Raw genomic sequence first — 20,757 nt, 5'->3', positions numbered from 1 at the left:
CGAGGCAACTGTATGGGACCTCCAGGTGGTACTCAATCAGAAAAAGGTTGGGAACCACTGCTGTACAGTCTACTTCGCCGTGGGTCAGTCTTGCTTCACTTATACAGCTAAACAAGGACAAGTACAATGTTGTCATATTGATGAACTAAAAAGCTGTCACAAAGAAGCAGACACAAGACTCCTCTTTCATGCGCAGTATGTCTCATAACTAGATCATGAATCCCCCAAAGTGACAGTGTTCGGCGTGATGACACATACGTCTTTGTCCAGTACATCTATCATACAGCACAGATCAATGCAATTCTTTGGATGGATGCTGGTAAGAGCTCGGACAACACCAGGCGTATCATAGACATCTCTGCCATCACACAGATCTGACACCAGGTATATGCATTGCATTGCCTAGTTTTCATGCATTCACCGGCTGTGATTATACAATATCATTCTTGCAGAAGGCAAAATGAAGGCCATTTGACTTAATGGTGAAAGACAGACGATTCACCGCGGCATTAAACTTACTGGGTACCTCCAGTTCCGTGGACGCAGAGGTGGCAGCCACAACTGAAGAGTTCGTGCTATATGTGGAGTTCGTAAGTTACAGATGTCAACCTCACACGTTATAACCTCTTCAGGAAGCTCTATGCACCATCTAAGCCTGGCCAACCTCTGGAGAAAATCTAATCTTCTGATCCATGTTACCAGCTTCCCTGCAGAGCAGTGCCAGAACAGAAGCTCAAGCATATGACGTATGTGGCATTGCTCTGGAGGAATGCAGCACACTCTGAGCCAATTGGCTTTGGGCCCAATGGGCATGATTGGACAGATGAAAACAAGAAACTTCAGGTGATTTGGTTTGAGGGGCCCCAGACCCCAGCCAGTGTAAGTCTAGAGGACAATAGCAGTAAGGAAAGCGTGGATGATGGTATGCCAGCATATAGAGCATCTTCTGTAGAGGATTGTGATGAAAACCATATATAAACCCTGACCAAACCCTGCAATTTTCACTGCAGGTTGGTTTATCTGGTTTTAAAAATCAACTCTGGCTGCAATTTTGTACGGGCAATATTTTGTGTGAGAGAAATAATTGAATCTGTAACTTTGCAAGAAAAACCTAACATTAAAAAAATGTCATGACCACTGCATTGTATCATATCGAACCAAACTTTTTTAAAAACTTCCCAGATGACCCTAGTTTGAACCATGGATGTTTGTGTTACCCTATCAGTGCAGGGGCAAGCCAGAGCTTTAAGTGCAAAGACGTACGAGTTTTTACAAAATCCGAGGTGATGTGACCTTTTGATTCCTATTGACCTCAGTAGTGACACAATTTGCATAGACCTTATATCATTGAAAGATATTTTAGTAATCGGTAGAGAGGCGGTCTGCAGTCCTAATGGACCCAAGATCGAATCCCGGCTTGGGCAGGGAACAGCTTAAAGGATTTTAATTTCCTAAAAAGCTGACTTTCCTGATCTACCAGATGACCCACCGACATGTCGTAAAAGTACCCCCACTAATACCTTTTTTTTTTTTTTTTTTTTTTTTTTTAAATAACAGAACGGAGGAAGGAAAAATAAATGGAGAAAAAAAATAATCCATACACCAGATTACTGGTGTCCTCTGTTCATAAAATATCTGTAACAGTTAGACTTGAACAGCTGTAGGTTGAAATTTGGAGGAAAACAACTCTGGGGAAGCGAGTTCCAGAGAGATGCAGTTCGGGGAATGAAAGAATTCTGATAGGCAGAAGTTCTGCAATATGGTTGAGTGACATTCCAGTCATGAGCGCTACCAGATGCCCGTGTAGCACGAGGGAAGGCATGGAGAGGTGGCACCATGGACGCAACTTCGTCTGAGCATTTGCCAAAAAAATATCTGTAAAATAATGCAAGGGAGGCAACATTCCTTCTTACTTGCAGGGGAGGTAGTTTATATGTAATGGCGGGGTTGTTAATGATTCTAACAGCTTTATTCTGAATTTTGTCTAGTTGTCTTAATGCAACCTCTCCACAACCATTCCACAAGGGTGAGCAATATTCAAGCTGAGAGCGCACATGACTCTTATAAATTATAGCTAACTGCTCTATACAATAATCCAAGTTTCTTTGAGGCGGTTTTAGCAAGTGATCTGACATGAGAGGTCCAGCTGAGGGCACTGTTAAGTGAGACACCAAGAATTTCAATACTTTTGGAGATGGGAATACTAGTAGCACTGAAGGTAATGTACGAATCTGGCAATATCTGTCTATTAGTAAACTGTATATATTTAGTTTTACTAGCATTAAAAGAGACAAGGTTGTTTTGTCCCCATTCACAGATTGTAGATAGATCTTGATTTATGGAGATGGCTGTACTGAGTTGAGAGGTAGAGATATTAGACTTTGTAAATGGATGTCTGAGTGTGAATGAACTATGTAGTGTTGAGTCATCTGCATATGAGTGAATGGGATTGTGAGTGACAGATAAGAGATCATTAATATGAACCAGAAATAGGGTTGGCGCCAGAACTGATCCCTGCGGCACGCCGGCGTTAATTGAGTGGAAATTCGAATATACATCATCTACTTTTACTCTAATTTTCCTGTCACTAAGATAAGAAGAAATCAAAGGAACAAAAGACGTTAGTCCATAAGAAGGGAGTTTGGACAGCAGGGAACGGTGCCATACTCTGTCGAAAGCTTTAGAGATATCAAGAGCTACTGCATGAGTTTCTCCAAAAAGATCAATTGATTGATGGATGGTATGAGTTAAGAGACTGGGTATGTCAGTGGTGGATCTTTCGTGGCGAAAACCGTTTTGTCTATCATTAATTAAGTTGTTGGATTCAAGATGTTTAACAATATGCTTATTAATTAAAGTTTCGAATACCTTACCAAGAGAAGATGTGATAGCTATTGGTCTGTAATTGGAGGGGTCAGACGAACTTCCTTTCTTCGGAACTGGGTGGATATTGGCTTCTTTCCATGAATTTGGGAATAAAGAAGTACGTATGCATAATCTGAATAATTTAGCTAGGACAGAGGCAAGTTCAGGGGAACACTTTTTCAAAACAATTGGCGGAATTCCATCTGGACCCGGAGCTTTGTTGGTAGGTAAATTGTCTAGGATGGATTTTACAAATCTTGTCTGTATTTTAAGTCGGGCAATTTCGGGAGAATCAAGTTCCAGTACTGAAACATCCCTAGCATGTATTCAGTATGGAGGGTGGTGTTAGCGCCGAAGTGGTGACATGTGGAGGTGTAGGAGGACTACTGGGCCTTGGGATAGGTGACTGCTCCCAAGAAATAGGCACTGAGCCTTTGCCCAGAGTCGGACACGTTAAAAAAAAAAAAAAAATGATGCTCGCAGATTTCATTACTCGCGGATTTTTCACTCTGGTGATAAATAATACTGAATAGTGAAATAAAATGAAAAAATGCAGAGTTTGAATGGCGCGCACATATGTACATCACACATCGATCATAACTCAGGGGCGCACTCAGGGGAGGGGGTGTCACCGGGTCCGGCCCCCCGCCCCTTAGCTCTCTGGGTCCTTTAAAAATTTATATATATTTATTTCGATAACAGCAAAACACGAAAAATTGGCAAGTACAAACAAAGAGTAACACATGAGCCAGCAGCTCTCTGATTCTAAACCTGCATGTGACCTCCCGGTAATTATCGGATTACCTGACCTTACCTCATACAGACCTCCTCTTAGAAAATTCCTAGGTGCGCCCCTGATAACTCATCATACTTAACAACATTTTCAATAATTAATCTTCCTTCAGAAAGGTGAACTGAGGAGAATGTATTGTACATTAATGAGAATTGCTGAGAATATATTGACATTACTGTACTGTATGATATTTTTCAAATCTTATATTGTACAATTTATTGTATTTTGAATTATGTTCATGCATAACCATTTATCACTATCATAAAAGCATCAGAAACCGTTCTGTCTATCGTGTAGGCATATTTTCAGTGAGGGAGGGGTAACTAATTTAATGCTCACGGATTTTCCATTTTTGTGGGGGTCTTTGTTCCCTAGCACCGGCGAGCATCAAGGGTTTACTGTATTTTTGTGGTATATACAGTACAGTATATCACAGTTCTGCACTGAATATCTTGTCTGAAAGAGCCTTTTATGTTATGAAGATACCCCATAATTTTGAAGATGCAGTGGATGTCACAAAACGATGGAAAAGGGTTAATACCGCCCACACCACCACTGATCAAACTTAAGACTACTCACGTCAAATGCCCTAAAGTACATCCTTTTCAAAATAAGGAACAAAACGTCTCGTATTTTTTCTTAATTAATAGCCCCAGCTCGTGGACTAAATGAGTGGTTGGTGCTCAGTTTCTCCATGTCTTATCCGAGCATGATAGCCTCCCTGTCAGCAGGAATGTAGTTTTCTGATCCGCCACCATAATCCAGTCCAAACTTGCCACCAGGCCAATAGACATTACATTCATTGTCCTCCACTTTAAGTATTTGAGTGGTCTACCAAATGTACTACATTCATCATCCATGGAACGCACAGGGCTGCTTCCATTACTGCTCCAAGATGGAAGTTTGACTGCTGGATCTGCCAGGTTTAAACGACAGTGATATCCCCAAGGTGCTCTAGGCATTCTGGTTCACTCTGTGCTGCCATGAATGCCTTGCCCTCTTGGACGGTGAGGAGTTTATTGGCCTAATGGTGGGACATATCAAAGAGGTTCTACCTGAGACGTGTCTTGAACCCCTTCTCCCTATCCACCTGGTCTTCATAGTCCAGCCACTGTTTTTCTTCAGAAGATGGTACTCCACGAGCACCATTCACAATGCTCGACCATATGGTCATGTTACATAATGGAAATCCGGGCTCAAGCTCACTGCTCAACAACTATGTTGGTGATGGTGTTGGCTGCTGCCCACAATGTCCGTGCTTTGTTAAGCCCTTGAAGGAAGACTGCCAATACATCACTGTTGGACGGGAGCTTGGATCCGAGTCATCTCTTGAGGATATACAATGCACATGTTACAGCTTGTACTCATCATGAACCATTGGACTTGAGAATACAAAAAGTAGAAATAGTAGAAAGATAAGTGCCATCACTTGAAGGATGAAATATGAACTGGCACCAAGGAAACATACAGCATCAACACTCGTAAACTTTAGCCCCTAATTGCTGAGCTTATTTTGGCCCATCTCCCTCTCCTTACAGGCATATTTCCCAAAATAGCCTTTTTTCAAACCTTTATAACTGCAAAAGTAGAGCAGTTAGGGTAACAAATTTAAAACCATATTACTCACTAGTTATTCTTGTGCATAAAAGCATCCCTAGGTCTGCAGGTGGTCGCATCAATGAGAATGAAGTTGAAGAAGATGAGTAACCTTTGGCACTTGAAGCAGGTGTCTATGTGTGTGTGCTTGTGGCCCCAACTTGTGATGACACTTTATCAATTTTTCCATTTGTACTTGTATCACATTTACAGTTTATAATTTTAAAAAAATATTGCCAAACAAATACTGAAGTTCAACCCACAACAATTTCTATGGATGTGACTTAGGTTTTCTTTCATTCTTGCTAGGGTTACAATATGTTTACAAACTCAGCTTCACTTATCTGCTTTAAACTTTCATTATCGCTTATAAAATACAAACAAACAAACACATCACTTGCACATCAGCTATCCATGGGCGGAGGCTTGGCAGGGGTGGATGAGACAAGGGGTCCGTGTGAGGCAGGAACAGAATCAGACACACGAATTCATATAACATTGCACTACATCTGGCTAAGTCAAGGAGAAGGCTGACGAGTGCATGAGTGGGGTGGAGGGACTCTATCCCTACCATTCAGTGACAAGATCAAATGGTGGCCAATTCAACGTGTGGCAGGATTGCATTTGCAGGTCCTACTGACACACCGCGTTTACCAGCTACCCGTTTGGCGTTGGTCCTAACCGACACTTAGCGCTTAGGGGTTTCTTACAGCCTCCATGAAGAAAATGTAAATGTACATCAAGTCCTCCATTTTCATATTTTATGTCGAACAAATAAAACATATGCATATTCCAACTTGTATCTTGGCACAGTTCAAAAGATCTGGTTGTGAGCAGTTCATGAGTGGATCCCTTTAAACCCATACCCAGTGTTTTGCATGTATCACAGGTTGTTCAGTATCCACTATCATGATCCCTGGGAAGATCCCATACAGTACTGTATACATACACCATTCTCATACAATGCACCATTTATCCGCAATAAGTAATAACGACTAAAAATTATAAAAATTAGTCAACTTCAAGTCCATTCAGCACAGACTAAATATTAACTGATTCAAAGAAAATCTACACACCATCTTCCCTTACTCTGTCACACTAAATCAGGGGGTGGGGGCTAACGGCTGTAGTCTTAAACTGTGGGCAGGCGTTCACCTTGCCCTACCCGCATCTTCTGGTAGTCTTAACGCACGAAAGGGAGAGCGTTCCCCGGTGAATGGGAGAGGATTACCCCAGCGTAGTACTGGAATTCGCGGGGAGTCTCACAGCACCCCTTCGCATGCCCCTTCGTCATATTATAGCAGCTTATGCAAAGAAAACTACGTAGAATTTGAAGGACCCGATGGTGTGTGTGATGGGAATTCTAATTTAATGATAAAAACATTGTGTAAAGAAAAAAAATAAGGGCATTAAGAACTATAATTTAGTCCTCGGAACACATAAAAGGCACATCATTCTTTATCTATTTCGTTAGAAGTGACGAAATTTGGGTATAACATTTAATGAAGCAGCTACCTATCATGAAAGGTCTAAAAGGCTATGGACACCATTCACATTAGTGAGAGTAGGAAAGTTCTTCATTGCCTGGATGTTTTCATCTGAGGTATGAATACCATGCACATCAACCACTTGACCGAGGATTTTAAGTTGTTTCTTAAGAAAATGACATTTAGCCATCTTAACTGTAAGACTAGCAGATCTGTCTCTTGAAAGCCCATGTAAGTTTTTCCTTTTGTTCTGACACACTATAAATTACGACGCTGATGTACTCAAAATGGGCAAAAAGCCAAGGTCCAGTCATGTCATGGAAAGCTGTGTGATTTAACCCTTTGGTTACGGCCTTTTTTTTTTTTTTTTTTTTTTTTTCCCCTTTCCCACGTCGCTGGTGTGGCAAAAACCCGGAAAATTTGGGTGATTTATTAGCTATTTGGATACACTTAGTCTTAACCAAGCACGTTTAAATTTTAGTCACAAAAATTCCTTCATTCCATTAACTGTTTAAACAAACTTGAGTTCCATAGGTTGTCCAGAATCGGAGGGAGCGTAGACTGGAGGTGTATTAAGCTGTCAGCGAGCCCGAGTCACCCAGGTAGATGTGAAGTAGCATTGAAAGTGGTCACCATGCCACTTGTAGATCGAAGATTAAGAGGCAACTTCCGTGCCTTATAAGACTAAAAAACAAGATATTTACTAATTTTCAGTTACAAAGCAACTTGTTGCACTGCACTGAGGTATGGGCATCATCTTTAAGAGCAAAATCATGCTACGTGAGCGTAATAGTAGATGAGGTGACATCACAACGTTTTCCCTATACTATATATATATATTTTTTTTTTGCATTTTTTCATTAAAAATATCAGTTATTATTTCAGAGTCACATACAAAGTACTGAAGTAACAGTTTCGCAGAGCTGCCACATGAAGGAAAGAAATGTAGCGTTTGACTTCTCCGACATTAGTCACTTAGTCATTTATTTTTCCAACACTTATTATTACTTATGCATTTTCTAATAGGGAGGGAGAGGAGGAAGGCGGGGTAGTGAGAGATAAGGAAAAGAGAGACAGGGTAATATAGAACAAGTGAGGGGCAATGTAGGGAGAGGCATGAAAAGATAGGAAGAGGGAAGGCGGAGTAAGGAGAGGCAGGGTAGATTCGAGAGAGACAGGGTAGATTACGGAGAGGCAGAGTAGGGAAAGGAGAGGGAGGGTAGGAAAAGTGAGGGCAGGGTAGGGAAAGGAAAGGCCGTGTAGGGTAAGGAGAGGAAGGGAGATAGGAAGAGGGAAGGCAAGGTAGGGATATGAGAGACAGTGGAAGGTATGGACAGGCAGGGTAAGGCAATGAAAAATGAGGCAGGGATGTGTAGGGAGAATCAGGGTAGGGTAGAGAGAGATAGGAAGAGGGACCGCAGGGTAAGAAGCACGCTAGGGGAAGGGGAGGCAGGGTAGTGCAAGGAGAGGAGGTAGGGTTAAGACAGTCAGGGTTTTGTAGGGAAAGTCAGGACAGGGTAGAGAAAGGCATGAAAAGACGGGAAAAGAGAAAGTAGGGTAGAGAGAGGCAGGGCTTAAGTAGCAAGAGGCAGGGTAAGACGAAGACAGCAAGGTAGTGCCAGGAGAGGAAGGGTTGTGTAAAGAGAGGCAGAGTCGTGTTGGGAAGCCAAGGCAGGGTAGGGAGATTGGAAGAGAGAAGTTTGGGAGGGAAAGGTGGGGTAGGGCAAGGAGAGGAACGGTAGGACAAGGAGAGACAATGTAGGGCAAGGAGAGACAGGGTAATGGAACGAAAGGAAGGGTAGGGTAAGGACAGGCAGCATAGTGTAGGGAAAGTCTGGGCAGAGTAGAAAGACGAAAGGAAGGGTAGGAAAAGGCAGGGCAGAGGAAGGAGAGCAGGGTAGGGCAAGGAGAGGCAGGGTAGACTGGGGAGATGCATGGCAGGGAGGGGGAAGGCAGTGTAATGTGCTCCAATTTTAGTCCTTTTTCTCTCATCAAAGCCACCTCTTCCCCTGCGGAACCACTGTCGGACCTGTCACTGGGTTGGTGGTACTGGCGACTGGTAGGCGGCTTGACTTGCTACCTGCCCAGTTGGATGAGGGAAAACGGGGGGTAGTTGGCAGAACCTGCGTAATGTGCCTCTGTGGTGGCCAGTGGGTGACTGAGTGATGTTAAACGTTCAGGCAGGCTGGGGGGGATCCATGTGATCCACTCATCATGCCTAATCAAGCCTTAGCCGGGAATAACTGAGCCTAAAATATACAAAATTTCCAGCAGAACGTCCTGCAAGGACCGTTACAGTCTAAGGATTGACCTTATAAAGACTGACGGTGCATATCTCAACCTGAAGGACAGTCTCTTTACAAGATAATGTCCTATCAGAGAGCTAAATACCTTGATTGGACATAAAGTCTCTTCCATCTCCACTTCCCAAGAACCACAAGTAAATCAAGAGATAAGACGCAGTTGTCCTCCTCCAAAGACTCTTATACTTCTGTTAAAACCGGGACTGGAAATGATCCAGCATGGTTACCACATTTACTCTATGATACTCCACAACCAGACTCAGTTCACCCCCCTTTCTTGGAATGGGAAATAGAGGACTATTCCACGGACTATCTGATTTTTGGTTGATGTCATTATCAAGTGTCTCATTAATTAATTTGTCAGTTACAGCATGTTGGCAAGGTGGCCATGTGTATGAAGGCACATACCCGAGTTGAAGGTCGGGTTCATGCAGTGGACTGTTTAGCAAGATTAGTTTTGCCCATTTGTTTACCAGGCAAGGCTACAACGTCTCTAATTATTCTGAGATAACATCAAGCAACTGAGTCTCACACGTGTGTTCTGGATAGTCACCTTGTTTCAAAAGTTGTGCAGTGTCTACAGAAACATTTGCACAGGCAATCGCTAAATTACTAGCTGCATGAGTCACTGAACAGATGTCATGCAGACACAAAAATGGGCAAATCTCGGCATACCACTATGGCCGTTGGGTACATACGGAAATCCCCTAACTTTGTCTCACTCTTAAGCTTTAAAGGAGTGTTGGTAGTGTTTACTCAGGTACAAAAATGATACACCATTCTTCAGCACTGAACACACGGTGGAATTGTAGGGTAAACCATTCATTCGACATATCTCAGGCAGTGTTATAGAATTACCTACTTGTGCCCCTACAAGCATGACTGACTTTCGTGCATTGTTTTATCACCATCCTTCTCATATCTGCCTGTAGTAGCACATCCGCCACCTGAACAGACTTATATTAGGGAAATGAAGACGAGTCCATCTCTGTCGCACTACTGCAATTAAACTTTGCGAGTCAGACACGCACACAAAAATGGCTACATAGAGGAACTTTATTTCTGCCAGCAATGATATATTTCACATTACTATAAGATAAAGGTGTTTATTACGAAAAAGAATGCAGCCAAACCTGACACATTCCACACTTTTCTTTGAAGCTGCTAGCCGTAATTTTATCTAATTTTACGCCACTAGAGAAAGTGAAGGTTGAAGGTTGATAAATGAACACATTTGTAGAGGTTTTCCCACTTAAATATTCACTGCCTTCCTCCTTGAAGAAACAAGAGACGACATTGTAGAAGCCCCTTGTCGGATGTCTGTATTGAACCAGCATGGCGGCTGTCATGGTACAGCGTTGTCATCACTTCGGCTCTCTATTTTAGCTAGCCAGAGGCAGGGAACAAGGGTTCTAATTGGATAGTGCGTAAAATGTTGCCATACGTTCAGACCTCGATTGGGTACTAACACCAGTATTTGGACATATTAACTTCATAGCTAAAGTATTACCCTGGAGAAACTAGGATATTTACAGGCAGTTGGCTGCAGATAACAGCCAGGGTGCAGAACACTGATTACGGTTCCACGAATGTTGAAAGAGGCAGCAGATGAAGCGGGAGGTGTATGAACTTAAGCTGGAGTTATGCTACACATTTTCAAGATTGTTGGGATGCCTCTGCTGCCACCAGTATGTGTCTCTACTTCCAGCCGATGACAGGTTCTGTGTTATTAAAAACGTAGAAGTCTTGTTACCCTCATTTATTGGTAGTTGGTTCAAGAGTTGATGGTGTGCTCCCTACATTGTGATGTTCGGCAGGGCACTGAGCGGGAGATACAGGTGGCGTTGTGGCACTGATATGTGATGTCAGCACAAATCAGCATCCATGCCGTTCTTCTATCATCAACTCCTCAGCATGCAATCAGTGAAATATTGAGATCATGAAGCACACCAGCTTCACACTACACATAGGCTATGTAGACATGACAGCAGCTATGTAGCATCTGTTGTACAGTACATTCAAATTAAATTACAGGAACAATAAGCTTAGCTGTGATTTTAGTACATCTGCTGCAGCTTTAATAGTCTCTGACAAACATGGTTTTGTTGCTGTATGGTGCTCAAGGCAGTACGTATTGGCTTTATTAATTAATCTATTTTTTTGCAATACGATGCAGAATTGAGAAACGTTATAGCAGCTGTTACTTTTTGTATGTCTTCCATTGACGTGCTGTAGCTTTAAAAATGTTCAAAATAACAGTTTTAGTGCTATTTCAAGAATAAGCACCCACACCCTACTATCAAAGTGTTCTTACTTGCTTCGCTCACTTGACCAGTTATGATTTGTGCAATGTTCAGGTGTTTTTTCAATGCATTTTGTTATTACTGTTATATATGAACATGATGATATTATAGTGGTTTTCTCCCACAGGCACGAGAGGGAGAGGGAAGTGGGCACGGGAGATGACAGCAGTATAATTGATGATACCAACATTTTTGATGTCGCAGAGAGCATAATGCGTACTTACTCTGTGGGAATGGATATGCAGGAGTCCATTGGGAGAACAATGTGGTCTTCTGAGGCTATCAAAAAACTCTGGGAGGAACGAAAAATTTATCATGCCATAATTACTATTGGCTATTTTAATGAAATTGCTGTCCCCTTTCTTTGGGGTTATGATGGTGCTTTCATCAATATCTGCACTCCAGGTGTGGAATATAGTCATCTAACGATGCAAGGGAACTGGCTTCCTTTGTCCGTTATTCCTTCCATTCTTCAGCCTTTCACCAACCACATGACTTTCTTAGAGAGAGCTGTCAACCTGCCAAGTGAGATACTCAACTTTGCCATTTACAAGTATATTTCCCTGCCCCGTATGCAAAGTCTTCTGGAGGAATTTTTCCCTGATATGCCTCCACTGGAGGACCTATACTTTAACAGCTCCCTCACCCTGATCAACGGTCACTTCAGCTTAGACGGGCCGGTGCCACTGCTACCTACCCAGGTCGAGATTGGCACTATTAATGCCAAGCAACCTCAGCCACTGCCGAAGGTAAGATCTGATGATAATTTATTTCTTTTGGTATATCATAACATAATTTATGAATTTGTCATCAATATATACAAGTTATTTTCCCTAAAGTTACTACATGGCAGTATTGTGATACCAACTCTAACGTATGGAAGTGAAGCTTGGACGTTGCTGGAAGGACACAAGTCAAGAGTGAGAGCAGTGGAAATGAGTTATTTAAGAGGAGCCTGTGGAGTCACGTGGAGAGACAGGCTGACGAATGAGGATAAAAAGGAGCGTTGTGGTGTGGATGTGGATGTGATAGGAAGCGTTAGGAGGAATACACTGAGGTGGTTTGGCCATGTGGAGAGGATGGAGGGTGAAAGACTGACGAAGAGAGTGTATGTGAGTGAGGTGGAGAGGGGAAGAGGGAGGGGGAGGGGGAGGCCGAGGATGAGATGGAGGGATGGGGTGGAGAGGTATATGAGAGAGGGGGATGTGAGTTGGAAGCGAGGCAGTGAAATGGCGGGGGACAGGGCGACTTGGAGGCGATTTGTTTGTGGCCACCCCGAACGGGATTGAGGCGTCCGGCAATAGATAGATAGATAGATTTTCCCTAAAACATGCCAGGAATAACAAGTCACTGCTGCACGTATCTGCAGTGAACCTCAAGTCTACTATCCTCCTTTTCAAGAGAGAGCTGATGAAACTACAGTGTTGTTTAAACTTAAGTATGATACTAACTTTCCATCAGAAATATTTGTGTCACATAGAATAAAGAACGAAAATGACATGCAGTGTCATTGGCTTGGGGTTCTCCTAACCAATTCTTCCTTCTCGGTCCATTTCCGTGTGTGGCACATCAATAGTGTTTTGTCTACTTATCACACTCATTCTAGGACGACAGGTAGATGAGAGTAAAGTGTTCTTAGCTTTTAATCCCTGATGTTCTTTTTCTTTTCTTTCTTCGTCTTCTTAATCATGGAGAAGGTTCTGAACTATATCTTTGCCATTCCGAAAAGTAGCTAGCTTACAAGGTCTATCTGCGCAGGACCTCTTACTTGGCTCCAACCTATCTCATTACATCCTTGACACATATCACCCACTCTGTTACACTCACCACAAGTTGATTCTCTCCATTCCTCTCTTTTATACGCTATTTTGAGAAAAAGCGGTTCCTAACATAAAACTTCATCGTATTCATCACGCATCATTGCCGAGTGTAATCTCCATGGCCTGCCATGCGACCAATTATCATCTTTTTCCATCCCAGACACCCAAACCGCTCCTTCCTGCCTTATACAGCCATTACTTTAGGAATGAATCTTAACGATATCCATTTCCACCACCTAAACTCCCTCCGGGTTATCCTTACGCTCACCATCCCAGTCCAATCCACTTTCCTCCTCTCTACTTCCCACAGCTATTTCATCTGATGCGGTGAATATCATAGCAATGGTTGCCTCAATTACTAGGTTTTCCCCAGTGCCCATATTCGCCACTTTTCACCAGGTTAGCCAGTACTAGCTGCAATATCTTCTTTTTCCCCACCCTACTTATTCTTTTCCTTTTTCCTCATGTTCCTTCTTTTTTCCTCACCCCACTCTGCAGTGTAATCTAAGAACGGCCTCGTGTCGCCCAAACATTTCCACACATCCAACCGAGGGACCTGCAGTGTCATACATTATCCCTGGAACCACTTCACCCATTTCTTTCACTCACTAAGCTAATGTTTTGTTTCACATTTAGATTAGCATAAATTGAATCCCTTCTTTTTTACCTAAGTGAACTTCATAGAACTGAAGTGACCTAAGGACCAATATTACCTAAAATCATCAATAACTGAACACCTCGGGTCTGAACTTGGCTGAAATTAAGGGGAGCTGCTAAAATGGATCGAATCTGACTTGTGTGGATACGACTGAACCCGTACTGTTCTGATAGGGCCATACTGGATGTAAAGGCTATGTAAGGCCCCAACAGGATCTGAATGGCCCTGAAAGGCAACATAACTGCCTAATTTTGTTGTTATTATTGTTGTTATTCCCACAGGATCATGTGGAAGAGAACAGAATGAATTGCAGGGACCCCCTCACATCAGCCAGGCCATGGGGAGGTTTGACTTTTCTTGGTAGCGCCAAAGTGCCTAGTCGAAGAACTTGCCGGGATGAACAACCAACCTGGACCCAGGCAGAAAAACAAACCAAAAATATATACTATTCTCAACTGTCAACGCCCTCGAAAAGGAGGATTATGGGTAGAACGACCGTGCAAAGCCCCACAACCACAGAACTGGCCTTGGGATGCTGAAGTGAAAGTGAATATCCTGAATGGATTTAAAAGACACAAATGCACTTCCACGGACCTCAGTTGAAATATCTGACGTGGGAAGATCCTGACCTGGCATGAAATAACATGACTGAGGGTGAATGAGTGTGAAAGTTCAGATTCGACGTAAATCAAACCGAAATTGCGTAACAAGAAATGAATAATCCAGAGCAGATCAAAATAATCTGAATAAGCCTAATTGTACAGTCGCCCCAAGATGTAGTGGCAGAGTTTCACATTGCTTTATTACTCTTCATTGCCATACGTTCAATGAAAGCTTAGTGAATACAAGGTAAAAACTCTGTGCTTTCATCACGGCATAACAAATATATACAATACAGTGTATCAGGCTAAGAATTATTTAAAATGAATAACATGAGGCACTGATATATTAGAAGTTAACACTTTGATACATTTCTCGATTTCGAAAGGTAATGTATAACTCAACACGTGGCGCTCAGTATAACCCCAGGTTCCTCGTGTACTTGCTTCCCAGGATTGCACATACTGATGCTCTAGTTTTGAAGACGAGTTAAGGAAAGTGACTGCAATACAGTACTTTGTTTCCAAATGCTATGGTGATGATGTAGCATCAATAAGGATGCCACAACAATGAAATTATTCTTGGTTTGGATACCCTACCGGAGGTTGCAGCTAGACCTTTCTGCCTTTCCTTGTCTTCCACTCGCTTATAATAATTATAATTAACTACCTTATTGCCCGATGAGGCAAAACTAGTTTCATTTGTATGGAGGTATGACAGATTTTTACCCTTTTCTGTTACACTAGACAACATGAGTTTATAAACTCTTCCAGTGCAAATGCACAAACTTTAGCTTTAATCTGTAATCTGTAATATCTTTCTTTTAGAAAAAATCAATAAATCCTGCTTAACTGAAAATGCTGATTTGGAAGTTTTTTAACTAAGTGATTTGTTTATATATATATATATATATATATATATATATATATATATATATATATATATATATATATATATATATATATATATATATATATATATTATATATATATATATATATTATATATATATATATATATATATATTATATATATATATATATATATATATATATATATATATATATATATATATATATATATATATATATATAGTTACACCCCAGTTCCACATAGCCACAGGCTCCAACAGGATCAGTACAGTTCAGAGAGGACGTTGTCCATTGAGTTGTTCTTCCTAAAGACAGATTTTCGGTGTGCATCAATACCAGCTGATGTGTCGTAAGTAAAAATTGGCTTCTTATGTTCTGTGCCTTTATTTTCCAAATAATGACAATGCTTGCCAACTATACTGCACTGTTTTCACAAGTACCAGAGCTAATCAATCTCGACTGCACTGAAAATGAACTGACACTAAACTACTCTCAAATTGAACTGAAAACTAATTGAAAATGCTTTAGTCTCTTCCTCATCCTTATATAAACTTGCCATATTCTAGAGTGATCTACATTTCCTAAGTTCTTGTGCATTCTCAAGCTAGCAAGTCATAACAGTTACCATCTCCGAGACATCCATATTTCCCAGAGTTTTGTTACACTACTCAACTCTCTAAATTATTTGGCATACAAACTGAAATAAAATTACATAATTTAAGTCACGTAAGTAAAACATTATATAGAAAAAGTGCATGCAATTTTATGAATAACTTACAAAATACCTCCATTCACAAATTGCAGGCTACCTGGTAACTCTGACACGTAACAGTAAAAATACAAGATAAAACTGAGAGACTTCCAGTAAATTCTGCTTCTCAACACTACCCTCTCTCTAGTCCCTTGTCCTGACAGAACTGCACAATATATATAAACATAATCCTTAACCCCGTAAGTCCTAATCACATAAATTGATGCGATTTGAGTTTTATGCCGAAATGTATAATCGTATCAGTTGAACGCGGCGTGTAAAAAACTGTGGAGCTCTTGCTCCACCACGATTATAACGTACAGTCGTGGTCATAAATAATCACCTATCCGCCAGCACCCCGTGCCTCAAGCTGCCTCATTTATGCGCGTCAAGTCAAAGTGGCGCAAGAGGGGCTGAGAGGGAAGGCCAGAGAGAGATGGGAAGGTGGGGGAGGGGGGGACGAGTGACGGTGTGGGGGTGGACTGAGGGAGGGGAGGGAGGGTGAGAGAATGAATGCGAGGTGGTGGTCATATTATTTGTCTATTTTCTTTCATTCAGGGCATGATATATGTGAATTAATATTCGGTAGGTAATGATGCACTTCATCTTATTACCGGCGTCAGATAAAAAGCTTTAGATAGGTGGTGATATCAAGGGCTGGCTCGTGTGGGAAATATACTAACGTGGCAGATCAAATATATATTAGTGCTGAGCCAGATATTTCTGTTTATCACTATATTTTGACTTCGGACGCAGGTTGGAATCTGGATGGCTTTGACTTCCTTGATGTTTAAGGAACGTCCTTTACCCTTACATGTAATTAATTTTGAAACTAAATATCATGTGCAACCTGTGACATGGCTGTGTCCACAGTAAATATGTTCATCCTCTTCGTATACACTCCTTCTATACAGCCACCATCATGTCAACTATTTTATGGCATCTCTATATGAAAAGGCTGTTTAAAATAACTGTACACAAAAGGTAAATAAATTTGATGTCTGTGCACATGGGTGGATATAATAACGATAGCTCTCATAAAATGTTAGAAAGAAAATGAAACAAAATCCTACTGAGACTCCCAAAATATATCTATGGCAATGTTTACCGACACTGGTAAAGCCAAAGCAACCAGGAAAGCCTGAGTAAGTAGTCCAGTGGTCTCCTACCTCAATAACTTCTTGCAATCTTCGCGGCACCGAGGAAACAATGTTGTCGATGGTTTGCTGGTTTCGTCTGAACAGCTTCCACTCGTTCTTGGTGTGCTGAAGGAGGCGGGCCAGTGTCCTCTCGTTCTTTGGCCCCCAGGCGTTGACAATCTGGGCCAGTCTCGATGCCTACGCACTGATGTGTGATCTGTCACGTCAGTATATTTCTCTCACGAGCCAGCTCTTGATATGACAACCTATCTAAAAATTATTATCTGACTCCGTTATACAAGATGTCATGCAGCATTATCTACCGAATATTAATAACAGACAAATAATGTGACCACCACTTCGCATTTCGTTCTCCCATCCCATCCTTCCCTACCTCCCCTCCTTCGCTCCACCCTCGCACCATCACTCATCCCCCCACCCACCTTCCCTTCCTGGTTGCTTTGGCTTTACCAGTGCCGGTAAACATTGCCATAGATATATTTTGGGAGTCTCAGTAGGATTTTGTTTCATTTTCTTTCTAACATTTTATGAGAGCTATCGTTATTATATCCACCCATGTGCACAGACATCAAATTTATTTACCTTTTGTGTACAATTATTTTAAACAGCCTTTTCATATAGAGATGCCATAAAATAGTTGACATGATGGTGGCTGTATAGAGGGAGTGTATACGAAGAGGATGATCATATTTACTGTGGACACAGCCATGTCACAGGTTGCACATGATATTTAGTTTCAAAATTAATTACATGTAAGGGTAAAGGATGTTTCTTAAACATCAAAGAAGTCAAAGCCATCCAGATTCCAACCTGCGTCCGAAGTCAAAATATAGTGATAAACAGAAATATCTGGCTCAGCACTAATATATATTTGATCTGCCACGTTAGTATATTTCCCACACGAGCCAGCCCTTGATATCACCACCTGTCTAAAACGTGTTATCTAACGCCGGTAATAAGATGAAGTGCATCATTACCTACCAAATATTAATTCACATATATCATGCCCTGAATGAAAGAAAATAGACAAATAATATGACCACCACCTCGCATTCATTCTCCCTTCTCTACTCACCCTCCCTCCCTCCCTCAGTCCATCCCCACACCTTCACTCGTCCCCCCCCCACCTTCCCTTCTCTCTCTGGCCCCTCCCTCTCAGCCCCTCTTACTCCACTGTGACTTGCCGCGCATAAATGAGGCAGCCTGAGGCACGGGGTACTGGCGGGTAGGTGATTATTTATGGCCACGACTGTACATGGCTTCAGGCCAACGAGAACTCACCTTTGATATGGCGTGAGGGGGTGATCAGACCAACCCGGGCGGTGGGGGGGCACCCCCCCATCGGGCGCCTCCATGCCACCTTCTACTGCACTCCCTCACGCCCTCCTTGTCCACCATCACTCTCCCACTCCTCCACACAACTGCATCTATTCCCACAACAACCTGCGTCCCTTCCCACCCTCTCTTGCCCCTCCTCCCTCCCTGCTAGCCTCATCCCCCCCCCCCGAACCCCACCCCATCTCTCCCTCCTTGTCCCTCACTACCCTTCCAACCCCCAACAGGCCCCCGATTATCAGGCCTGATGCACATACCTGTTTCATATTATTTCTACTTCTTCCCACATTTTCACACCTCACTTTGTTCATTTCTCACTTCGTACCTACCAGTTTCTGTACGTAGGCTACGTAGTTGGAGAATGCTGTATGTTGTACTACATACAACGCATCTTACTTTTTTTTTTTTTTTTTCATTCTCCCTACCTGCCCAGATTAGCATCTCTGAGTAGTGTCTGTCTGTGTTAGTTTTGGAAAGACTATGAGGCCTTGTAGGGCTAATCCCCGCACCTGTTTCATCTCCCCACACATACAAACACACCTGTTTTCATGGCTGGTGTGATAAATACTAATGAAATGGAGTGTTTCCACAAGAGAATTTGGTTGTTGCCGAAACTGTAATGATAAGTGTGATGAAGTGTAATGATAATGTGATAATTGTAATGGTGTGATAAATGTGTAACGAGAAGATGGAACAGTAAAAAGAGAAATTGGAAACAAATTATTGCCTTTTTTTCCTTTCTTATGCATGCATTTAAAGCATTATTGAACTTTATTTTGATGTCCTTGATGGTTATAAACATTTATATGTGTCGGTGCTAGTTTGGAATGACTCTGAGGCCTTGTAGGGCTACTCCCCACACCTGTTTTATCTCCCCACACCTACATACACACCTGTTTTTATGGCTAGTATGACAAATCCCAATGAAATGGAGGGTTTCCACAAGAGAATTTGGTTGTTGCCAAAATTTTTCTCCCCAAGTACCACCAAGGCCTTGTAGGTCTACTCCCCGCACTAATTATCTCCCCACACCTACATACACACCTGTTTTCATGGTAGATGTTACAGAACGCAATGAAGTGCTGTCTTTTCATGCGAAAAGCTAGTCATTTCCAACCCCTGTACCTATAGGCCTACTCTCCACAGCCTACTTTATCTCCCCACAGTCTAGTAATCTCCCCATACCTACATACACCTGTTTTCATGGTTGGTGTGACAAAAGAATTTGAAATGACTTGTTTCAATAAGAAAAATAGGTAGTTACCAAAATTTTCATGTTTTCGGTTGTTTTCGAGGGGTAACTATCATAAACTTTTTTGAACTTTGACGCGCGATTGTGCGGTAACCATTAGGCCTACGGGGGTACGGATTGCTTTGTCAGGTGTGTAAATTCTTCCTCATTTGCCAGAACACAGTCAATTTGCCCTTGGTGAAAGTCGCCAAAACACCCGCGAATTGCTGTTGTGGGAGGTACCCTGCCTGAAACAATTCCGGTCTTAAGGGGTTAATCCAAACAAAACATTTAATTATACACAAAATATTCCTTCAACTTATCAGGTCTTCTCCTATGTCGATTCCAACGACGTACCTGTTCCTCCACACAGTCCACTCCTCCTGAAATATCTTGGTCCTCTTCCTGCTGCACTACGTCTCTTTGGAAACTGTCATCATCCTCTTGCACTTCAGCTCCTTGGTCCTCTACATATCCTCGGCTGTGGTAGAGCATGTTCTGTGGAGACGTCCCAGCTGTACTGTCTTGCCTATGGTACTGCCATAGATGATTCACGTGTACCACCTTTGGGAGAGACTTCCTACCGTCCCAAATCAGGTACGTTACGTCTGATAGGCGGTCCAATACAGTGTAAAGCCCGTACCACAGGCTCTACAGCTTCAGTTACTGTCTTGTCTTCCGCTGAGGATTGTACGACCAAACTCTGTCACCATCCTTGAAGCTCGCCTCACTTGCCTTGGCATCATACTTACAGTCACTTTGCCTGAAAACATTAGACCATCTCACACTTGATGATGTATCTCAGCCAGCCTTTCGTGAAGATCGCACAGATGGAGGTGTCTTTAGGCAGCTCTTCACCAGGTGGTCTCCCCATTAACAAGTCAACGGGTAAATGTAACTCATGGCCCAGCATCAGTTTCGGAGGGGTGTAACCATAGACTTTTGGGACGCAGACCGATATGCCATCAGCAATGCAGGTAATTT

The 20,757-nt window shown here is 42.2% G+C and overlaps 1 protein-coding gene across 1 annotated transcript in view; it reads left to right on the top strand.

The window, feature by feature from the left end:
- The window catches only part of LOC145415399 (UDP-glucosyltransferase 2-like), a 212,483-nt gene that overhangs the window by 59,456 nt on the left and 132,270 nt on the right, over positions 1 to 20,757 (top strand). The window contains exon 2 of the mRNA XM_080284683.1: positions 11,475 to 12,096. Coding sequence (XP_080140809.1) covers positions 11,475 to 12,096 — 622 coding nt within the window. The remainder of the gene's footprint in view (positions 1 to 11,474; positions 12,097 to 20,757) is intronic.

This window comes from Coenobita brevimanus, chromosome 102 (assembly GCF_032717465.1).
Source record: "Coenobita brevimanus isolate Jiangsu-jjx chromosome 102, ASM3271746v2, whole genome shotgun sequence".
NCBI classification, from domain to species: Eukaryota; Metazoa; Arthropoda; class Malacostraca; order Decapoda; family Coenobitidae; genus Coenobita; species Coenobita brevimanus.
The sequence above is the reverse complement of the archived record's forward strand: the minus strand, read 5'-3'. Positions and strand labels throughout refer to the sequence as shown.